Raw genomic sequence first — 21,443 nt, forward strand, 5'->3', positions numbered from 1 at the left:
CCAGGGGCTCAGGTATTATAGCTAGTTGATGTCGTAGGGACAGCGAAAGCTTAGCTTGAGGCTGTACGACCAGGGGCTCAGGTATTATAGCTCGTTGATGTCGTAGGGACAGCGAAAGCTTAGCTTGAGGCTGCACGACCAGGGGCTCAGGTATTATAGCTAGTTGATGTCGTAGGGACAGCGAAAGCTTAGCTTGAGGCTGTACGACCAGGGGCTCAGGTATTATAGCTCGTTGATGTCGTAGGGACAGCGAAAGCTTAGCTTGAGGCTGTACGGGAGACGAGCGTCACTCACTGCAGTTAAACGACCACAGATTCAAAAGAGTAAAAAAGAGTAAAAAACTAAGACTTTATTCCACAGGTTTCCAGTATGTACAGGTATCCACAGATCTTCAGGTAACTAACTACACTACATTTACATTACATTTAAGTCATTTAGCAGACGCTCTTATCCAGAGCGACTTACAAATTGGTGAATTCACCTTCTGACATCCAGTGGAACAGCCACTTTACAATAGTGCATCTAAATCATTTAAGGGGGGGGGGGGTGAGAAGGATTACTTATCCTATCCTAGGTATTCCTTGAAGAGGTGGGGTTTCAGGTGTCTCCGGAAGGTGGTGATTGACTCCGCTGTCCTGGCGTCGTGAGGGAGTTTGTTCCACCATTGGGGGGCCAGAGCAGCAAACAGTTTTGACTGGGCTGAGCGGGAACTGTACTTCCTCAGTGGTAGGGAGGCGAGCAGGCCAGAGGTGGATGAACGCAGTGCCCTTGTTTGGGTGTAGGGCCTGATCAGAGCCTGGAGGTACTGCGGTGCCGTTCCCCTCACAGCTCCGTAGGCAAGCACCATGGTCTTGTAGCGGATGCGAGCTTCAACTGGAAGCCAGTGGAGAGAGCGGAGGAGCGGGGTGACGTGAGAGAACTTGGGAAGGTTGAACACCAGACGGGCTGCGGCGTTCTGGATGAGTTGTAGGGGTTTAATGGCACAGGCAGGGAGCCCAGCCAACAGCGAGTTGCAGTAATCCAGACGGGAGATGACAAGTGCCTGGATTAGGACCTGCGCCGCTTCCTGTGTGAGGCAGGGTCGTACTCTGCGGATGTTGTAGAGCATGAACCTACAGGAACGGGCCACCGCCATGATGTTATTTGAGAACGACAGGGTGTTGTCCATCTTCAGGTAACTAACTACACTAAGTATCTTCAGGTAACTAACTACACTAAGTATCTTCAGGTAAGTAACTGAAGGTAAGTATCTTCAGGTAACTAACTAAACTAAGTATCATCAGGTAAGTAACGAAACTAAGTATCTTCAGGTAAGTAACTAAAGGTAAGTATCTTCAGGTAAGTAACTAAAGGTAAGTATCTTCAGGTAAGTAACTAAAGGTAAGTATCTTCAGGTAAGTAACTGAAAGTCAGTATCGTCAGGTAAGTAACTAAAGGTAAGTATCTTCAGGTAAGTAACTGAAGGTAAGTATCTTCAGGTAAGTAACTAAACTAAAGGTAAGTATCTTCATGTAAGTAACTGAAGGTCAGTATCGTCAGGTAAGTAACTAAAGGTAAGTATCTTCAGGTAAGTAACTGAAGGTAAGTATCTTCAGGTAAGTAACTAAACTAAAGGTAAGTATTTTCAGGTAACTAACTAAACTAAGTATCTTCAGGTAAGTAACTAAAGGTAAGTATCTTCAGGTACAGGGATAACAAAAATGAGGACAGCGTCAGAAAACTGTATGGCTCCACTGCTCATCTACAAGTGACCAAAAAAAACCTTGATACAGGCTAGCCAGAAGGCTCTCATGCTTGCTAACTAGCTCGCTAACCAGCCATGCAATTTCAATAGAAAAGAGGCTAGCTCACTAGCATCAGCTTTGTAGCGGTTATGCTATGTGGATACTTGTTTTAATTCTTCCCGTCATCTTCTTCACCAAAGCCTTGCTGTATATTTCAAATTCCCTGAATATTATTTTGCTAGTAATTTTCACAAATATTATTCATATTTAGGACAGTGTAAAGTGTACTTCCAGACCGGAACCTTGTAAAAACGTGAAAGGGCATTCCAGAATGACAACACTTGACCTGATTGCTCAGTTGAAAAACCTTGGCCTACCAGAGCTGCGGTGTTTCTCTCTGCTGCTTGTAGAGCAGCTCTTACATTGATGTTTAACTACGACGAAACCTTTGGCAGAGGTTAGTCACTAAATTAGTAACACAACTCAGAGCGCACAGATTCCACATCTGCCAATGGAGCTCTGATTCATAGAAGATTCACCAGTCGCAAGTTAAGTAAAGGAGTTGCGTTCTTGCAAATCTTATTTAAATGTATTCACATATCAAGTTCCATTTCCAAGTATTCTTCATACAACATGTTACTAACCCTTGCGAGTGTTGCATTTCTTTCCAACAGAAGTTACAAAACTGATTATACAGGTGCAGCTCATATTTTACAAGTGCAAATCATACTTTACATGCTTGTACACTTTAGGCACTATTTTACCTCCATATACACATATATATTTGGTCCCATATCCCTTGCATGCAATGACAACATCAAGCTTGTGACTCTACAAAACTCCTTGGATGCATTTGTAGTTTGTTTTGAGTCCTCTTATAGAGAGAGAAAGGACATCAACATGAAGGACAGAGAAACATGTCTGTTACATCAACATGAACTTTATTTATTTCGCAATCAACACCGTTTCACATTTTATACAAAATCATGAATCATTAGAAAACGTCTGATCATGTGACCCCGTCCGTCCAGCCGCTCCGCCTCACCCCAGAGGATCATGGGAAGGCATGTGTCTGACGAGGCCCAGTGGACATGCCCTGACCAATCAAATCAGACATCACCTCCAGGAATGTAGGCCTCTATTGGCTAAACATCACTCACCACTAGCTACATCCCTGGTTACACCATAGAGGTAGATAGAGGAATCATCTTTGTATCTGTGCCATTAGAGTCTGTGATAGCACCATTGAAGATACAACCCATAGTAATCCCCACCCAGTTGACTACTTTAAAATGGTGGATGATGGCAATAGCCATGGTAAAACAGGTGATATACATGATGAGTCCTCTATCTCTATGGATTAAATTCCTCAGAGCAATGATGGAATTAAATTCCTCGCCCAATCAGACACTGGTCTGACTGATCTGTCAATCAATTTCATCTGCCAATGTCTGAAGGCCTCAGAGAGAAGGGGCAAGGCTTGTCCACTGAGCCTTCATATGATTGGGTAGCCAGTGAGCGACTGGGCAGCTAATGTATGCTAATGTACATGCCCAGCACACACATTTACAGCTCAGCCCACCCACCCACACACACACCCACCCACCCACACACACACACACTTCAGAGGTCCTTGTTAGAGCGTTGCGTAGCGTTCTGGTCTTGGCACATGTACATGCAAAGCTAAAGAGTCACCTGCACAGGCGGACAGAGGGAGGGAGGGAGACAGAGGGGGAGGGAGGGAGTTAGAGGGAGGGAGAAACATGTATACATCCACAGACAGACAGACAGACAGAGGCGCTGTTGAACGCTGAGAGTTTTTAATCCCACCCTCCATGTTACATGTTCCTAGCAGCACCAGAGGGGCTCTCTGATTGGTTGCTGTAGCTGTCAGTCAGTCCGTCTCCAGGATGAGTGGCGGCTGCTCTTCATTCTCATCGTCCAATCGCAGATCGCTGAGGTCATCCTCTAGTCCCGCCCCTCCCACTGCACCCGCCTCCTCACAGTAACCTGAGGAGAGGACATGGGTTAGAGGTCAGAAGTCAGGGTATCCCACCAGACCAAGTGGGGGGATACCCTGCTGCTACCCAGACCAAGTGGAAGGATACCCTGCTGCTACCCAGTGGAGGGATACCCTGCTGCTACCCAGTGGAGGGATACCCTGCTGCTACTCAGACCAATTGGAAGGATACCCTGCTGCTACCAGACCAAGTGGGGGGATACCCTGCTGCTACCCAGTGGAGGGATACCCTGCTGCTACCAGACCAAGTGGGGGGATACCCTGCTGCTACCCAGTGGAGGGATACCCTGCTGCTACCAGACCAAGTGGAGGGATACCCTGCTGCTACCCAGTGGAGGGATACCCTACTGCTACCAGACCAAGTGGAGGGATACCCTGCTGCTACCCAGTGGAGGGATACCCTGCTGCTACCAGACCAAGTGGAGGGATACCCTGCTGCTACCAGACCAAGTGGAGGGATACCCTGCTGCTACCCAGTGGAGGGATACCCTGCTGCTACCATACCAAGTGGAGGGATACCCTGCTGCTACCAGACCAAGTGGAGGGATACCCTGCTGCTACCAGACCAATTGGAGGGATACCCTGCTGCTACCAGACCAAGTGGAGGGATACCCTGCTGCTACCCAGTGGAGGGATACCCTGCTGCTACCAGACCAAGTGGAGGGATACCCTGCTGCTACCAGACCAAGTGGAGGGATACCCTGCTGCTACCCAGTGGAGGGATACCCTGCTGCTACCAGACCAAGTGGAGGGATACCCTGCTGCTACCAGACCAAGTGGAGGGATACCCTGCTGCTACCAGACCAATTGGAGGGATACCCTGCTGCTACCAGACCAAGTGGAGGGATACCCTGCTGCTACCCAGTGGAGGGATACTCTGCAGCTACCCAGTGGAGGGATACCCTGCTGCTACCCAGTGGAGGGATACCCTGCTGCTACCCAGTGGAGGGATACCCTGCTGCTACCAGACCAAGTGGAGGGATACCCTGCTGCTACCCAGTGGAGGGATACCCTGCTGCTACCCAGTGGAGGGATACCCTGCTGCTACCCAGTGGAGGGATACCCTGCTGCTACCAGACCAAGTGGAGGGATACCCTGCTGCTACCAGACCAAGTGGAGGGATACCCTGCTGCTACCCAGTGGAGGGATACCCTGCTGCTACCAGACCAAGTGGAGGGATACCCTGCTGCTACCCAGTGGAGGGATACTCTGCAGCTACCCAGTGGAGGGATACCCTGCTGCTACCAGACCAAGTGGGGGGATACCCTGCTGCTACCCAGTGGAGGGATACCCTGCTGCTACCAGACCAAGTGGAGGGATACCCTGCTGCTACCCAGTGGAGGGATACCCTGCTGCTACCCAGTGGAGGGATACCCTGCTGCTACCCAGTGGAGGGATACCCTGCTGCTACCCAGTGGAGGGATACCCTGCTGCTACCCAGTGGAGGGATACCCTGCTGCTACCCAGTGGAGGGATACTCTGCAGCTACCCAGTGGAGGGATACCCTGCTGCTACCAGACCAAGTGGAGGGATACCCTGCTGCTACCAGACCAAGTGGAGGGATACCCTGCTGCTACCAGACCAAGTGGAGGGATACCCTGCTGCTACCCAGTGGAGGGATACCCTGCTGCTACCCAGTGGAGGGATACCCTGCTGCTACCAGACCAAGTGGAGGGATACCCTGCTGCTACCCAGTGGAGGGATACTCTGCAGCTACCCAGTGGAGGGATACCCTGCTGCTACCCAGTGGAGGGATACCCTGCTGCTACCCAGTGGAGGGATACCCTGCTGCTACCCAGTGGAGGGATACCCTGACGCTACCCAGTGGAGGGATACCCTGATGCTACCCAGTGGAGGGATACCCTGCTGCTACCAGACCAAGTGGAGGGATACCCTGCTGCTACCCAGTGGAGGGATACCCTGCTGCTACCAGACCAAGTGGAGGGATACCCTGCTGCTACCCAGTGGAGGGATACCCTGCTGCTACCCAGTGGAGGGATACCCTGCTGCTACCAGACCAAGTGGAGGGATACCCTGCTGCTACCCAGTGGAGGGATACCCTGCTGCTACCAGACCAAGTGGAGGGATACCCTGCTGCTACCAAGTGGAGGGATACCCTGCTGCTACCCGGTGGAGGGATACTCTGCAGCTACCAAGTGGAGGGATACCCTGCTGCTACCCAGTGGAGGGATACCCTGCTGCTACCAGACCAAGTGGAGGGATACCCTGCTGCTACCAAGTGGAGGGATACTCTGCAGCTACCCAGTGGAGGGATACCCTGCTGCTACCCAGTGGAGGGATACCCTGCTGCTACCAGACCAAGTGGAGGGATACCCTGCTGCTACCCAGTGGAGGGATACTCTGCAGCTACCAAGTGGAGGGATACCCTGCTGCTACCAGACCAAGTGGAGGGATACCCTGCTGCTACCCAGTGGAGGGATACCCTGCTGCTACCCAGTGGAGGGATACCCTGCTGCTACCCAGTGGGGGGATACCCTGCTGCTACCAGACCAAGTGGAGGGATACCCTGCTGCTACCCAGTGGAGGGATACCCTGCTGCTACCCAGTGGAGGGATACCCTGCTGCTACCAAGTGGAGGGATACCCTGCTGCTACCCAGTGGAGGGATACCCTGCTGCTACCCAGTGGAGGGATACCCTGATGCTACCCAGTGGAGGGATACCCTGATGCTACCCAGTGGAGGGATACCCTGCTGCTACCAGACCAAGTGGAGGGATACCCTGCTGCTACCCAGTGGAGGGATACCCTGCTGCTACCAGACCAAGTGGAGGGATACCCTGCTGCTACCCAGTGGAGGGATACCCTGCTGCTACCCAGTGGAGGGATACCCTGCTGCTACCAGACCAAGTGGAGGGATACCCTGCTGCTACCCAGTGGAGGGATACCCTGCTGCTACCAGACCAAGTGGAGGGATACCCTGCTGCTACCAAGTGGAGGGATACCCTGCTGCTACCCAGTGGAGGGATACCCTGCTGCTACCAGACCAAGTGGAGGGATACCCTGCTGCTACCAAGTGGAGGGATACTCTGCAGCTACCCAGTGGAGGGATACCCTGCTGCTACCAGACCAAGTGGAGGGATACCCTGCTGCTACCCAGTGGAGGGATACCCTGCTGCTACCAAGTGGAGGGAAACCCTGCTGCTACCCAGTGGAGGGATACTCTGCAGCTACCAAGTGGAGGGATACCCTGCTGCTACCAGACCAAGTGGAGGGATACCCTGCTGCTACCCAGTGGAGGGATACCCTGCTGCTACCCAGTGGAGGGATACCCTGCTGCTACCCAGTGGGGGGATACCCTGCTGCTACCAGACCAAGTGGAGGGATACCCTGCTGCTACCCAGTGGAGGGATACCCTGCTGCTACCCAGTGGAGGGATACCCTGCTGCTACCAAGTGGAGGGATACCCTGCTGCTACCCAGTGGAGGGATACCCTGCTGCTACCAAGTGGAGGGATACCCTGCTGCTACCCAGTGGAGGGATACTCTGCAGCTACCAAGTGGAGGGATACCCTGCTGCTACCAGACCAAGTGGAGGGATACCCTGCTGCTACCAGACCAAGTGGAGGGATACCCTGCTGCTACCCAGTGGAGGGATACCCTGCTGCTACCAGACCAAGTGGAGGGATACCCTGCTGCTACCAGACCAAGTGGAGGGATACCCTGCTGCTACCCAGACCAATTGGAGGGATACCCTGCTGCTACCCAGTGGAGGGATACCCTGCTGCTACCAGACCAAGTGGAGGGATACCCTACTGCTACCAGACCAAGTGGAGGGATACCCTGCTGCTACCAGACCAAGTGGAGGGATACCCTGCTGCTACCAGACCAATTGGAGGGATACCCTGCTGCTACCAGACCAAGTGGAGGGATACCCTGCTGCTACCCAGTGGAGGGATACCCTGCTGCTACCAGACCAAGTGGAGGGATACCCTGCTGCTACCAGACCAAGTGGAGGGATACCCTGCTGCTACCCAGTGGAGGGATACCCTGCTGCTACCCAGTGGAGGGATACCCTGCTGCTACCCAGTGGAGGGATACCCTGCTGCTACCCAGTGGAGGGATACCCTGCTGCTACCCAGTGGAGGGATACCCTGCTGCTACCCAGTGGAGGGATACCCTGCTGCTACCCAGTGGAGGGATACCCTGCTGCTACCCAGTGGAGGGATACCCTGCTGCTACCCAGTGGAGGGATACCCTGCTGCTACCCAGTGGAGCGATACCCTGATGCTACCACTGCTGTTACTGTACTACAGTACTACTACTACATAGTGTATACAGTATAATGATGCTACCCAGTGGAGGGATACCCTGCTGCTACCACTGCTGTTACTGTACTACAGTACTACTACTACATAGTGTATACAGTATAATGATGCTACCCAAATCAAATCAAATCAAATTTTATTTGTCACATACACATGGTTAGCAGATGTTAATGCGAGTGTAGCGAAATGCTTGTGCTTCTAGTTCCGACAATGCAGTAATAACCAACAAGTAATCTAACTAACAATTCCTAAACTACTGTCAGCAGGGTATCGCTCCCAGTGGAGCGATACCCTGCTGCTACCCAGTGGAGGGATACCCTGATGCTACCACTGCTGTTACTGTACTACAGTACTACTACTACTTAGTGTATACAGTATAATGATGCTACCCAGTGGAGGGATACCCTGATGCTACCACTGCTGTTACTGCTGAACTCCATGGAAAGGCTTGTTGGATCAGCCCAGTCAGTCAACAAGAGGAAGAACTCCATGGAAAGGCTAGTAAGGATCAGCCCAGTCAATCAACAAGAGGAAGAACTCCATGGAAAGGCTAGTAAGGATCAGCCCAGTCAGTCAACAAGAGGAAGAACTCCATGGAAAGGCTTGTTGGATCAGCCCAGTCAGTCAACAAGAGGAAGAACTACATGGAAAGGCTTGTTGGATCAGCCCAGTCAGTCAACAAGAGGAAGAACTCCATGGAAAGGCTTGTTGGATCAGCCCAGTCAACAAGAGGAAGAACTCCATGGAAAGGCTTGTTGGATCAGCCCAGTCAGTCAACAAGAGGAAGAACTCCATGGAAAGGCTAGTAAGGATCAGCCCAGTCAGTCAACAAGAGGAAGAACTCCATGGAAAGGCTTGTTGGATCAGCCCAGTCAGTCAACAAGAGGAAGAACTACATGGAAAGGCTTGTTGGATCAGCCCAGTCAGTCAACAAGAGGAAGAACTACATGGAAAGGCTAGTAAGGATCAGCCCAGTCAGTCAACAAGAGGAAGAACTCCATGGAAAGGCTTGTTGGATCAGCCCAGTCAGTCAACAAGAGGAAGAACTCCATGGAAAGGCTTGTTGGATCAGCCCAGTCAGTCAACAAGAGGAAGAACTCCATGGAAAGGCTTGTTGGATCAGCCCAGTCAGTCAACAAGAGGAAGAACTACATGGAAAGGCTAGTAAGGGTCAGCCCAGTCAGTCAACAAGAGGAAGAACTCCATGGAAAGGCTAGTAAGGATCAGCCCAGTCAGTCAACAAGAGGAAGAACTACATGGAAAGGCTAGTAAGGGTCAGCCCAGTCAGTCAACAAGAGGAAGAACTCCATGGAAAGGCTTGTTGGATCAGCCCAGTCAACAAGAGGAAGAACTACATGGAAAGGTTTGTTGGATCAGCCCAGTCAGTCAACAAGAGGAAGAACTACATGGAAAGGCTTGTTGGATCAGCCCAGTCAGTCAACAAGAGGAAGAACTCCATGGAAAGGCTTGTTGGATCAGCCCAGTCAACAAGAGGAAGAACTACATGGAAAGGTTTGTTGGATCAGCCCAGTCAGTCAACAAGAGGAAGAACTACATGGAAAGGCTTGTTGGATCAGCCCAGTCAACAAGAGGAAGAACTCCATGGAAAGGCTTGTTGGATCAGCCCAGTCAACAAGAGGAAGAACTCCATGGAAAGGCTTGTTGGATCAGCCCAGTCAGTCAACAAGAGGAAGAACTCCATGGAAAGGCTTGTTGGATCATCCCAGTCAACAAGAGGAAGAACTCCATGGAAAGGCTTGTTGGATCAGCCCAGTCAGTCAACAAGAGGAAGACAGCAGCGCCTCTTCAACCTCAGGAGGCTGAAGAAATTCGGCTTGTCACCAAAAGCACTCACAAACTTCTACAGATGCACAATCGAGAGCATCCTGTCGGGCTATATCACCGCCTGGTACGGCAACTGCCCCGCCCACAACCGTAAGGCTCTCCAGAGGGTAGTGAGGTTTGCACAACGCATCACCGGGGGCAAATTACCTGCCCTCCAGGACACCTACACCACCCGATGTTACAGGAAGGCCATAAAGATCATCAAGGACAACACCCACCCGAGCCACTGCCTGTTCACCCCGCTATCATCCAGAAGACGAGGTCAGTACAGGTGCATCAAAGCTTGGACCGAGAGACTGAAAAACAGCTTCTATCTCAAGGCCATCAGACTGTTAAACAGCAACCACTAACATTGAGTGGCTGCTGCCAACACACTGACTCAACTCCAGCCACTTTAATAATGGGAATTGATGGGAAATGATGTAAAATATATCACTAGCCACTTTAAACAATGCTACCTAATATAATGTTTACATACCCTACATTATTCATCTCATATGTATACGTATATACTGTACTCTTGACAAAAAACAGCACTGCGTCTCACTTTTTATTGGTCTCTCTAAGGCTTTTGATACAGTTGATCATGCTATACTGAGGCAGAGATTGTTGAGTGTAGGTCTTTCGGAGCATGCAGTTGCATGGTTTGCTAACTATCTGATAGAACTCAGTGCACTCAATTTTTTTAACCTTTATTTAACTTGGCAAGTCAGTTAAGAACAAATTCTTATTTTCAATGACGGCCTAGGAACAGTGGGCCTCTTGAACAGGTTAACTGCCTGTTCAGGGGCAGAACGACAGAGACGCAGTGCTGTTTTTAGTCAATGGCTTCAGTGATATCATTTAAAACCTTCATGGCTGCTGTAATTGTGCTATGCTTCTTCCTGAAGCCCTATTGATACATTGATAAAATAGAGTTAGTAAATAAAAACTCTTTTAGCTGTTCACTTACAAGGGTTTCAAGTATTTGCACCAGGGGTGACAGCTTTGAGATTGGCTTATAATTATTTAAAAGAGTTGGATCGCCCCCTTTTAAAAGTGGTAGGACAAATGCTGATTTCCAGATCTTTGTCAGCTGGGGGGTTTGAACTTGTAACCTTCCGGTTACTAGTCCAACGCTCTAACCACTAGGCTACCCTGCCGCCCCAATTTGATGGGCTTATGTCTGTTAAATTGTCTGTCTTGAAAGGTGTGCCCCAAGGCTCTGTACTTGGTCCTCTCTTAATCACTATTTATATAAATGATTTAGACAAAAATGTCCAAAATGCACAACTTCATTTTTATGCTGATGATACTGTTATTTACTGTTGTGCCTTGTCTCTTACAAAAGCTTTCCAGAACATGCAAACTGTTTTTTTATACTGTTCAACATACCTTGTGTCAATTGAAGCTTATCCTCAATACTGACAAAACTAAACTAATGTTGTTTTCTAATGCTGGAAATAGACCTCTGAACCTTCCACTTATTACTACCTGTCAGGGCAAGGAGACTGAGGTTGTAACCTCATATAAATATCTTGGATACTACCTGTCAGGGCAAGGAGACTGAGGTTGTAACCTCATATAAATATCTTGGATACTACCTGTCAGGGCAAGGAGACTGAGGTTGTAACCTCATATAAATATCTTGGATACTACCTGTCAGGGCAAGGAGACTGAGGTTGTAACCTCATATAAATATCTTGGATACTACCTGTCAGGGCAAGGAGACTGAGGTTGTAACCTCATATAAATATCTTGGATACTACCTGTCAGGGCAAGGAGACTGAGGTTGTAACCTCATATAAATATCTTGGATACTACCTGTCAGGGCAAGGAGATCGAGGTTGTAACCTCATATAAATATCTTGGATACTACCTGTCAGGGCAAGGAGACTGAGGTTGTAACCTCATATAAATATCTTGGATACTACCTGTCAGGGCAAGGAGACTGAGGTTGTAACCTCATATAAATATCTTGGATACTACCTGTCAGGGCAAGGAGACTGAGGTTGTAACCTCATATAAATATCTTGGATACTACCTGTCAGGGCAAGGAGACTGAGGTTGTAACCTCATATAAATATCTTGGATACTACCTGTCAGGGCAAGGAGACTGAGGTTGTAACCTCATATAAATATCTTGGAATTTTGATTGATGACGTCCTCTCTTTTAAATTGCATATTCAACAACTTACAAAAGAATTGAAGCTGAAATTGGGATTTCATTTTAGGAATAAGGCCTGTTTTTCTTTTGAAGCCAGAAGGAGGCTAGTAGTATCAGCTACATTTATGACTTTACTAGACTATGGGGATATTTTATATATAAATGCTTCCGCTCAGTGTTTGAGATCAATTGACACTCTTTACCATGGCACTTTGAGATGTATTTTAAACTGCAAAACCCTTACGCACCACTGAGTTGTCTGGCCTTCTCTAGTCCCTCGTCGGCTCAGTCACTGGTAGACTTTTATTGACAAAGCCATTTGGGGATTACTACCTTTTTATTGTTCAGAAATGTGGTGGGTCGTCTCTTCGTTCGCTGGACTTTATCCTGCTAACTGTTCCAAATGTCCCAACTGAATTTGGTAAAAGGGCTTTTATGTACTCTGCGCCATCGTCTTGGAACACCTTACAAAATACTTTTAAACTGGAAGAACTTGTCCAGATTGGTGTTTTTAAATCACTGATGAATGAACTTGAGGCTGATTCCCTGACCTGTCAATGTTTTTCATTTGCTGTTTTATACTCTCATATATAAATAATCACACAGTGATAGATCGAATCCCAGAGCTGACAAGGTAAAATCTGTCATTCTACCCCTGAACCCACTGTTCCCTGGTAGGCCATCATTGTAAAGAAGAATTTGTTCTTAACTGACTTCCCTCGTTAAATAAAGGTTAAATAAATAAAAAAATAAAGAGACTGGCTTGTTCAGGGCAGAACGACATTCTCAGGGATTTGATCCAGCAACCTTTCGGTTACTGATCCAACGCTCTACCCAAAAGGCTACCTGCCGGCCCAGGTTGTCCGGTGCCAATTTGACTAACGGCGCCCTGGGGTGTCTTTACCTTTCATCCCAGCAGTGTTGTAGGTCTGTGCAGTAAGGGGTCGGTCATGTGACCCCTGTTCCAGGATCTCATTGGGCGGCTCAGCACTGCCGTCTAACCTGATGAACACAGAATGATTTAAGTTCATATACTGTATGCCATTTAACAGACACTTTTATCCAAACTACTTTCAATGAGTACATATGTGTGGCCTGAGCAGGAATGGATTCCACGACCCTGGCATTGAGGAATGGAGCCCACGACCCTGGCATTGAGGAAAGGAGCCCAGGACCCTGGCATTGAGGAATGGATTCCACGACCCTGGCATTGAGGAATGGAGCCCACGACCCTGGCATTGAGGAATGGAGCCCACGACCCTGGCATTGAGGAATGGAGCCCACGACCCTGGCATTGAGGAATGGAGCCCATGACCCTGGCATTGAGGAATGGAGCCCACGACCCTGGCATTGAGGAATGGAGCCCACGACCCTGGCATTGAGGAATGGAGCCCACGACCCTGGCATTGAGGAATGGAGCCCACGACCCTGGCATTGAGGAATGGAGCCCACGACCCTGGCATTGAGGAATGGAGCCCACGACCCTGGCATTGAGGAATGGAGCCCACGACCCTGGCATTGAGGAATGGAGCCCACGACCCTGGCATCGAGGAATGGAGCCCACGACCCTGGCATCGAGGAATGGAGCCCATGACCCTGGCATTGAGGAATGGAGCCCATGACCCTGGCATCGAGGAATGGAGCCCATGACCCTGGCATCGAGGAATGGAGCCCACGACCCATGTTTTACCTGTGTTGTTTCAGTGTTACCTGTGTTGTTTCATCAGTGTGTTACCTGTGTTGTTTCATCAGTGTGTTACCTGTGTTGTTTCAGTGTTACCTGTGTTGTTTCATCAGTGTGTTACCTGTGTTGTTTCATCAGTGTGTTACCTGTGTTGTTTCAGTGTTACCTGTGTTGTTTCAGTGCTACCTGTGTTGTTTCAGTGTTACCTGTGTTGTTTCAGTGTTACCTGTGTTGTTTCAGTGCTACCTGTGTTGTTTCAGTGTTACCTGTGTTGTTTCATCAGTGTTACCAGTGTTGTTTTATCAGTGTGTTACCAGTGTTGTTTCAGTGCTACCTGTGTTGTTTCATCAGGGTGTTACCTGTGTTGTTTCATCAGGGTGTTACCAGTGTTGTTTCATCAGGGTGTTACCAGTGTTGTTTCAGTGCTACCTGTGTTGTTTCAGTGCTACCTGTGTTGTTTCAGTGTTACCAGTGTTGTTTCATCAGGGTGTTACCTGTGTTGTTTCATCAGTGTGTTACCTGTGTTGTTTCAGTGTTACCAGTGTTGTTTCAGTGTTACCAGTGTTGTTTCATCAGTGTGTTACCTGTGTTGTTTCAGTGTTACCTGTGTTGTTTCAGTGTTACCTGTGTTGTTTCATCAGTGTGTTTTACCTGTGTTGTTTCAGTGTTACCTGTGTTGTTTCAGTGTTACCTGTGTTGTTTCATCAGTGTGTTACCTGTGTTGTTTCATCAGTGTGTTTTACCTGTGTTGTTTCAGTGTTACCTGTGTTGTTTCAGTGTTACCTGTGTTGTTTCATCAGTGTGTTACCTGTGTTGTTTCATCAGTGTGTTACCTGTGTTGTTTCAGTGTTACCTGTGTTGTTTCATCAGTGTGTTACCTGTGTTGTTTCAGTGTTACCTGTGTTGTTTCATCAGTGTGTTACCTGTGTTGTTTCAGTGTTACCAGTGTTGTTTCAGTGTTACCTGTGTTGTTTCATCAGTGTGTTACCTGTGTTGTTTCAGTGTTACCAGTGTTGTTTCATCAGTGTGTTTTACCTGTGTTGTTTCATCAGTGTGTTACCAGTGTTGTTTCATCAGGGTGTTACCTGTGTTGTTTCATCAGGGTGTTACCAGTGTTGTTTCAGTGTTACCTGTGTTGTTTCATCAGTGTGTTACCTGTGTTGTTTCAGTGTTACCTGTGTTGTTTCATCAGTGTGTTACCTGTGTTGTTTCATCAGTGTGTTACCTGTGTTGTTTCAGTGTTACCTGTGTTGTTTCATCAGTGTGTTACCTGTGTTGTTTCATCAGTGTGTTACCTGTGTTGTTTCAGTGTTACCTGTGTTGTTTCATCAGTGTGTTACCTGTGTTGTTTCAGTGTTACCTGTGTTGTTTCAGTGCTACCTGTGTTGTTTCAGTGTTACCTGTGTTGTTTCAGTGTTACCTGTGTTGTTTCAGTGCTACCTGTGTTGTTTCAGTGTTACCTGTGTTGTTTCATCAGTGTTACCAGTGTTGTTTTATCAGTGTGTTACCAGTGTTGTTTCAGTGCTACCTGTGTTGTTTCATCAGGGTGTTACCTGTGTTGTTTCATCAGGGTGTTACCAGTGTTGTTTCATCAGGGTGTTACCAGTGTTGTTTCAGTGCTACCTGTGTTGTTTCAGTGCTACCTGTGTTGTTTCAGTGTTACCAGTGTTGTTTCATCAGGGTGTTACCTGTGTTGTTTCATCAGTGTGTTACCTGTGTTGTTTCAGTGTTACCAGTGTTGTTTCAGTGTTACCAGTGTTGTTTCATCAGTGTGTTACCTGTGTTGTTTCAGTGTTACCTGTTTTGTTTCAGTGTTACCTGTGTTGTTTCATCAGTGTGTTTTACCTGTGTTGTTTCAGTGTTACCTGTGTTGTTTCAGTGTTACCTGTGTTGTTTCATCAGTGTGTTACCTGTGTTGTTTCATCAGTGTGTTTTACCTGTGTTGTTTCAGTGTTACCTGTGTTGTTTCAGTGTTACCTGTGTTGTTTCATCAGTGTGTTACCTGTGTTGTTTCATCAGTGTGTTACCTGTGTTGTTTCAGTGTTACCTGTGTTGTTTCATCAGTGTGTTACCTGTGTTGTTTCAGTGTTACCTGTGTTGTTTCATCAGTGTGTTACCTGTGTTGTTTCAGTGTTACCAGTGTTGTTTCAGTGTTACCTGTGTTGTTTCATCAGTGTGTTACCTGTGTTGTTTCAGTGTTACCAGTGTTGTTTCATCAGTGTGTTTTACCTGTGTTGTTTCATCAGTGTGTTACCAGTGTTGTTTCATCAGGGTGTTACCTGTGTTGTTTCATCAGGGTGTTACCAGTGTTGTTTCAGTGTTACCTGTGTTGTTTCATCAGTGTGTTACCTGTGTTGTTTCAGTGTTACCTGTGTTGTTTCATCAGTGTGTTACCTGTGTTGTTTCATCAGTGTGTTACCTGTGTTGTTTCAGTGTTACCTGTGTTGTTTCATCAGTGTGTTACCTGTGTTGTTTCATCAGTGTGTTACCTGTGTTGTTTCAGTGTTACCTGTGTTGTTTCATCAGTGTGTTACCTGTGTTGTTTCATCAGTGTGTTACCTGTGTTGTTTCAGTGTTACCTGTGTTGTTTCAGTGCTACCTGTGTTGTTTCAGTGTTACCTGTGTTGTTTCAGTGTTACCTGTGTTGTTTCAGTGCTACCTGTGTTGTTTCAGTGTTACCTGTGTTGTTTCAGTGTTACCTGTGTTGTTTCATCAGTGTTACCAGTGTTGCTTCATCAGTGTGTTACCAGTGTTGTTTCAGTGCTACCTGTGTTGTTTCAGTGTTACCAGTGTTGTTTCATCAGGGTGTTACCTGTGTTGTTTCATCAGTGTGTTACCTGTGTTGTTTCATCAGTGTGTTACCTGTGTTGTTTCATCAGTGTGTTACCTGTGTTGTTTCATCAGGGTGTTACCAGTGTTGTTTCAGTGTTACCAGTGTTGTTTCATCAGGGTGTTACCTGTGTTGTTTCATCAGTGTGTTACCTGTGTTGTTTCAGTGTTACCAGTGTTGTTTCATCAGGGTGTTACCTGTGTTGTTTCATCAGGGTGTTACCAGTGTTGTTTCAGTGTGTTACCAGTGTTGTTTCAGTGTTACCAGTGTTGTTTCATCAGTGTGTTACCTGTGTTGTTTCATCAGTGTGTTACCTGTGTTGTTTCAGTGTTACCTGTGTTGTTTCATCAGTGTGTTACCTGTGTTGTTTCAGTGTGTTACCAGTGTTGTTTCAGTGTTACCAGTGTTGTTTCATCAGTGTGTTACCTGTGTTGTTTCATCAGTGTGTTACCTGTGTTGTTTCAGTGTTACCAGTGTTGTTTCATCAGTGTGTTACCTGTGTTGTTTCAGTGTTACCTGTGTTGTTTCAGTGTTACCTGTGTTGTTTCATCAGTGTGTTACCTGTGTAGTTTCAGTGTTACCTGTGTTGTTTCAGTGTTACCTGTGTTGTTTCAGTGTTACCTGTGTTGTTTCAGTGTTACCTGTGTTGTTTCAGTGTTACCTGTGTTGTTTCATCAGTGTGTTACCTGTGTTGTTTCAGTGCTACCTGTGTTGTTTCAGTGTTACCTGTGTTGTTTCATCAGTGTTACCTGCGTTGTTTCATCAGGGTGTTACCTGTGTTGTTTCATCAGTGTGTTTTACCTGTGTTGTTTCAGTGTTATCTGTGTTGTTTCAGTGTTACCTGTGTTGTTTCAGTGTTACCTGTCTTGTTTCATCAGTGTGTTACCTGTGTTGCTTCATCAGTGTGTTACCTGTGTTGTTTCATCAGGGTGGTACCTGTGTTGTTTCATTAGTGTGTTTTACCTGTGTTGTTTCAGTGTTACCTGTCTTGTTTCACCAGTGTGTTACCTGTCTTGTTTCATCAGTGTGTTACCTGTGTTGTTTTATCAGTGTGTTACCTGTCTTGTTTCACCAGTGTGTTACCTGTCTTGTTTCATCAGTGTGTTACCTGTCTTGTTTTATCAGTGTGTTACCTGTCTTGTTTCACCAGTGTGTTACCTGTCTTGTTTCATCAGTGTGTTACCTGTCTTGTTTTATCAGTGTGTTACCTGTCTTGTTTCACCAGTGTGTTACCTGTCTTGTTTCATCAGTGTGTTACCTGTCTTGTTTCACCAGTGTGTTACCTGTCTTGTTTCATCAGTGTGTTACCTGTCTTGTTTCACCAGTGTGTTACCTGTGTTGTTTCATCAGTGTGTTACCTGTCTTGTTTCACCAGTGTGTTACCTGTCTTGTTTCACCAGTGTGTTACCTGTCTTGTTTCACCAGTGTGTTACCTGTGTTGTTTCATCAGTGTGTTACCTGTGTTGTTTTATCAGTGTGTTCCCTGTCTTGTTTCACCAGTGTGTTACCTGTCTTGTTTCATCAGTGTGTTACCTGCGTTGTTTCATCAGGGTGTTTGTTACCTGTGTTGTTTCATCAGGGTACACTCTCCCCCCTCCTGTGGGTCCAGGTTATAGAGGTACAGATATCCATCAGCTGCTGCTACCAGTAGACGAGGAATCTTTTGGATCCTACACGCACACACACACACACACACACACACACACACACACACACACACACACACACACACACACACACACACACACACACACACACACACACACACACACACACACAAACTTGAATCAGACTCATCTGACTGTGTGCGCTTCCCAGCGTGTGAGTGTTAGATCTTGGCGATATCGGCAAAAAGTTAGCATGATAAATTTACCCATTTTGCTGAATAACGACTAATACATTAACACAACACTATTATTATTACAACACTATATACAACACTATTATACAACACTATTATTATTACAACACTATTATTAATACAACACTATTATTATTACAACACTATTATTAATACAACACTATTATTATTACAACACTATTATTAATACAACACTATTATTATTACAACACTATTATTATTACAACACTATATAACAACACTATTATTATTACAACACTATTATTATTACAACACTATTATTATTACAACACTATTATTATTACAACACTATTATTAATACAACACTATTATTAATACAACGCTATTATTATTACAACGCTATTATTAATACAACACTATTATTATTACAACACTATTATTAATACAACACTATATAACAACACTATTATTATTACAACACTATTATTAATACAACACTATTATTATTACAACACTATATAACAACACTATTATTATTACAACACTATTATTATTACAACACTATTATTAATACAACACTATATAACAACACTATTATTATTACAACACTATTATTATTACAACACTATTATTAATACAACACTATATAACAACACTATTATTATTACAACACTATTATTAATACAACACTATTATTATTACAACACTATTATTATTACAACACTATTATTATTACAACACTATATAACAACACTATTATTATTACAACACTATTATTATTACAACACTATTATTATTACAACACTATTATTATTACAACACTATTATTATTACAACACTATTATTATTACAACACTATTATTATTACAACACTATTATTAATACAACACTATTATTATTACAACACTATTAGTAATACAACACTATTATTATTACAACACTATTATTATTACAACACTATTATTATTACAACACTATTATTATTACAACACTATTATTATTACAACACTATTATTATTACAACACTATATAACAACACTATTATTAATACAACACTATTATTATTACAACACTATTATTATTACAACACTATTATTATTACAACACTATTATTATTACAACACTATTATTATTACAACACTATTATTATTACAACACTATATTACAACACTATTATTATTACAACACTATTATTAATACAACACTATATAACAACACTATTATTATTACAACACTATTATTAATACAACACTATATAACAACACTATTATTATTACAACACTATTATTATTACAACACTATTATTAATACAACACTATATAACAACACTATTATTATTACAACACTATTATTATTACAACACTATTATTATTACAACACTATTATTATTATAACACTATTATTATTACAACACTATTATTATTACAACACTATTATTATTATAACACTATTATTATTACAACACTATTATTATTACAACACTATTATTATTACAACACTATTATTATTATAACACTATTATTATAATACACTATTATTATTACAACACTATTATTAATACAACACTATTATTATTACAACACTATTATTAATACAACGCTATTATTATTACAACACTATTATTATTATAACACTATTATTATTACAACACTATTATTATTACAACACTATTATTATTACAACACTATTATTATTATAACACTATTATTATAACAACACTATTATTAATACAACACTATTATTATTACAACACTATTATTAATACAACGCTATTATTATTACAACACTATTATTATTACAACACTATTATTAATACAACACTATTATTATTATAACACTATTATTATTACAACACTATTATTATTACAACACTATTATTATTATAACACTATTATTATTACAACACTATTATTATTACAACACTATTATTATTACAACACTATTATTAATACAACGCTATTATTATTACAACACTATTATTATTACAACACTATTATTATTACAACACTATATAACAACACTATTATTAATACAACACTATTATTATTACAACACTATTATTATTACAACACTATTATTATTACAACACTATTATTATTACAACACTATTATTAATACAACACTATATAACAACACTATTATTATTACAACACTATTATTATTACAACACTATTATTATTACAACACTATTATTATTACAACACTATATAACAACACTATTATTATTACAACACTATTATTATTATAACACTATTATTATTACAACACTATTATTATTACAACACTATTATTATTACAACACTATTATTATTACAACACTATTATTATTATAACACTATTATTATAACAACACTATTATTAATACAACACTATTATTAATACAACACTATTATTATTACAACACTATTATTATTATAACACTATTATTATTACAACACTATTATTATTACAACACTATTATTATTACAACACTATTATTAATACAACACTATTATTATTACAACACTATTATTATTACAACACTATTATTAATACAACACTATTATTATTACAACACTATATAACAACACTATTATTAATACAACACTATTATTATTACAACACTATTATTATTACAACACTATTATTATTACAACACTATTATTATTACAACACTATTATTAATACAACACTATATAACAACACTATTATTATTACAACACTATTATTATTACAACACTATTATTATTACAACACTATTATTATTACAACACTATATAACAACACTATTATTATTACAACACTATTATTATTATAACACTATTATTATTACAACACTATTATTATTACAACACTATTATTATTACAACACTATTATTATTACAACACTATTATTATTACAACACTATTATTATTACAACACTATTATTATTATAACACTATTATTATAACAACACTATTATTAATACAACACTATTATTAATACAACACTATTATTATTACAACATTATTACAACACTATTATTATTATAACACTATTATTATTACAACACTATTATTATTACAACACTATTATTATTATAACACTATATAACAACACTATTATTAT

General features: G+C 43.3%; 1 protein-coding gene across 2 annotated transcripts in view; it reads right to left on the reverse strand.

Moving 5' to 3' along the window:
* Positions 1 to 2,646: 2,646 nt before the first annotated feature.
* The window catches only part of LOC135530567 (WD repeat domain phosphoinositide-interacting protein 2), a 41,813-nt gene continuing 23,016 nt past the window's right edge, over positions 2,647 to 21,443 (reverse strand). For both annotated transcript variants that reach the window (XM_064958865.1, XM_064958866.1), the window contains 3 exons: positions 18,096 to 18,203; positions 12,924 to 13,021; positions 2,647 to 3,734 (listed from right to left, as the gene is read on the reverse strand). In XM_064958865.1, the coding sequence (XP_064814937.1) occupies positions 3,619 to 3,734; positions 12,924 to 13,021; positions 18,096 to 18,203 (322 nt within the window). In that variant the 3' untranslated portion in view covers positions 2,647 to 3,618. The remainder of the gene's footprint in view (positions 3,735 to 12,923; positions 13,022 to 18,095; positions 18,204 to 21,443) is intronic.

Source organism: Oncorhynchus masou, unplaced genomic scaffold (assembly GCF_036934945.1).
Source record: "Oncorhynchus masou masou isolate Uvic2021 unplaced genomic scaffold, UVic_Omas_1.1 unplaced_scaffold_1382, whole genome shotgun sequence".
In the NCBI taxonomy this organism is placed as follows: Eukaryota; Metazoa; Chordata; class Actinopteri; order Salmoniformes; family Salmonidae; genus Oncorhynchus; species Oncorhynchus masou.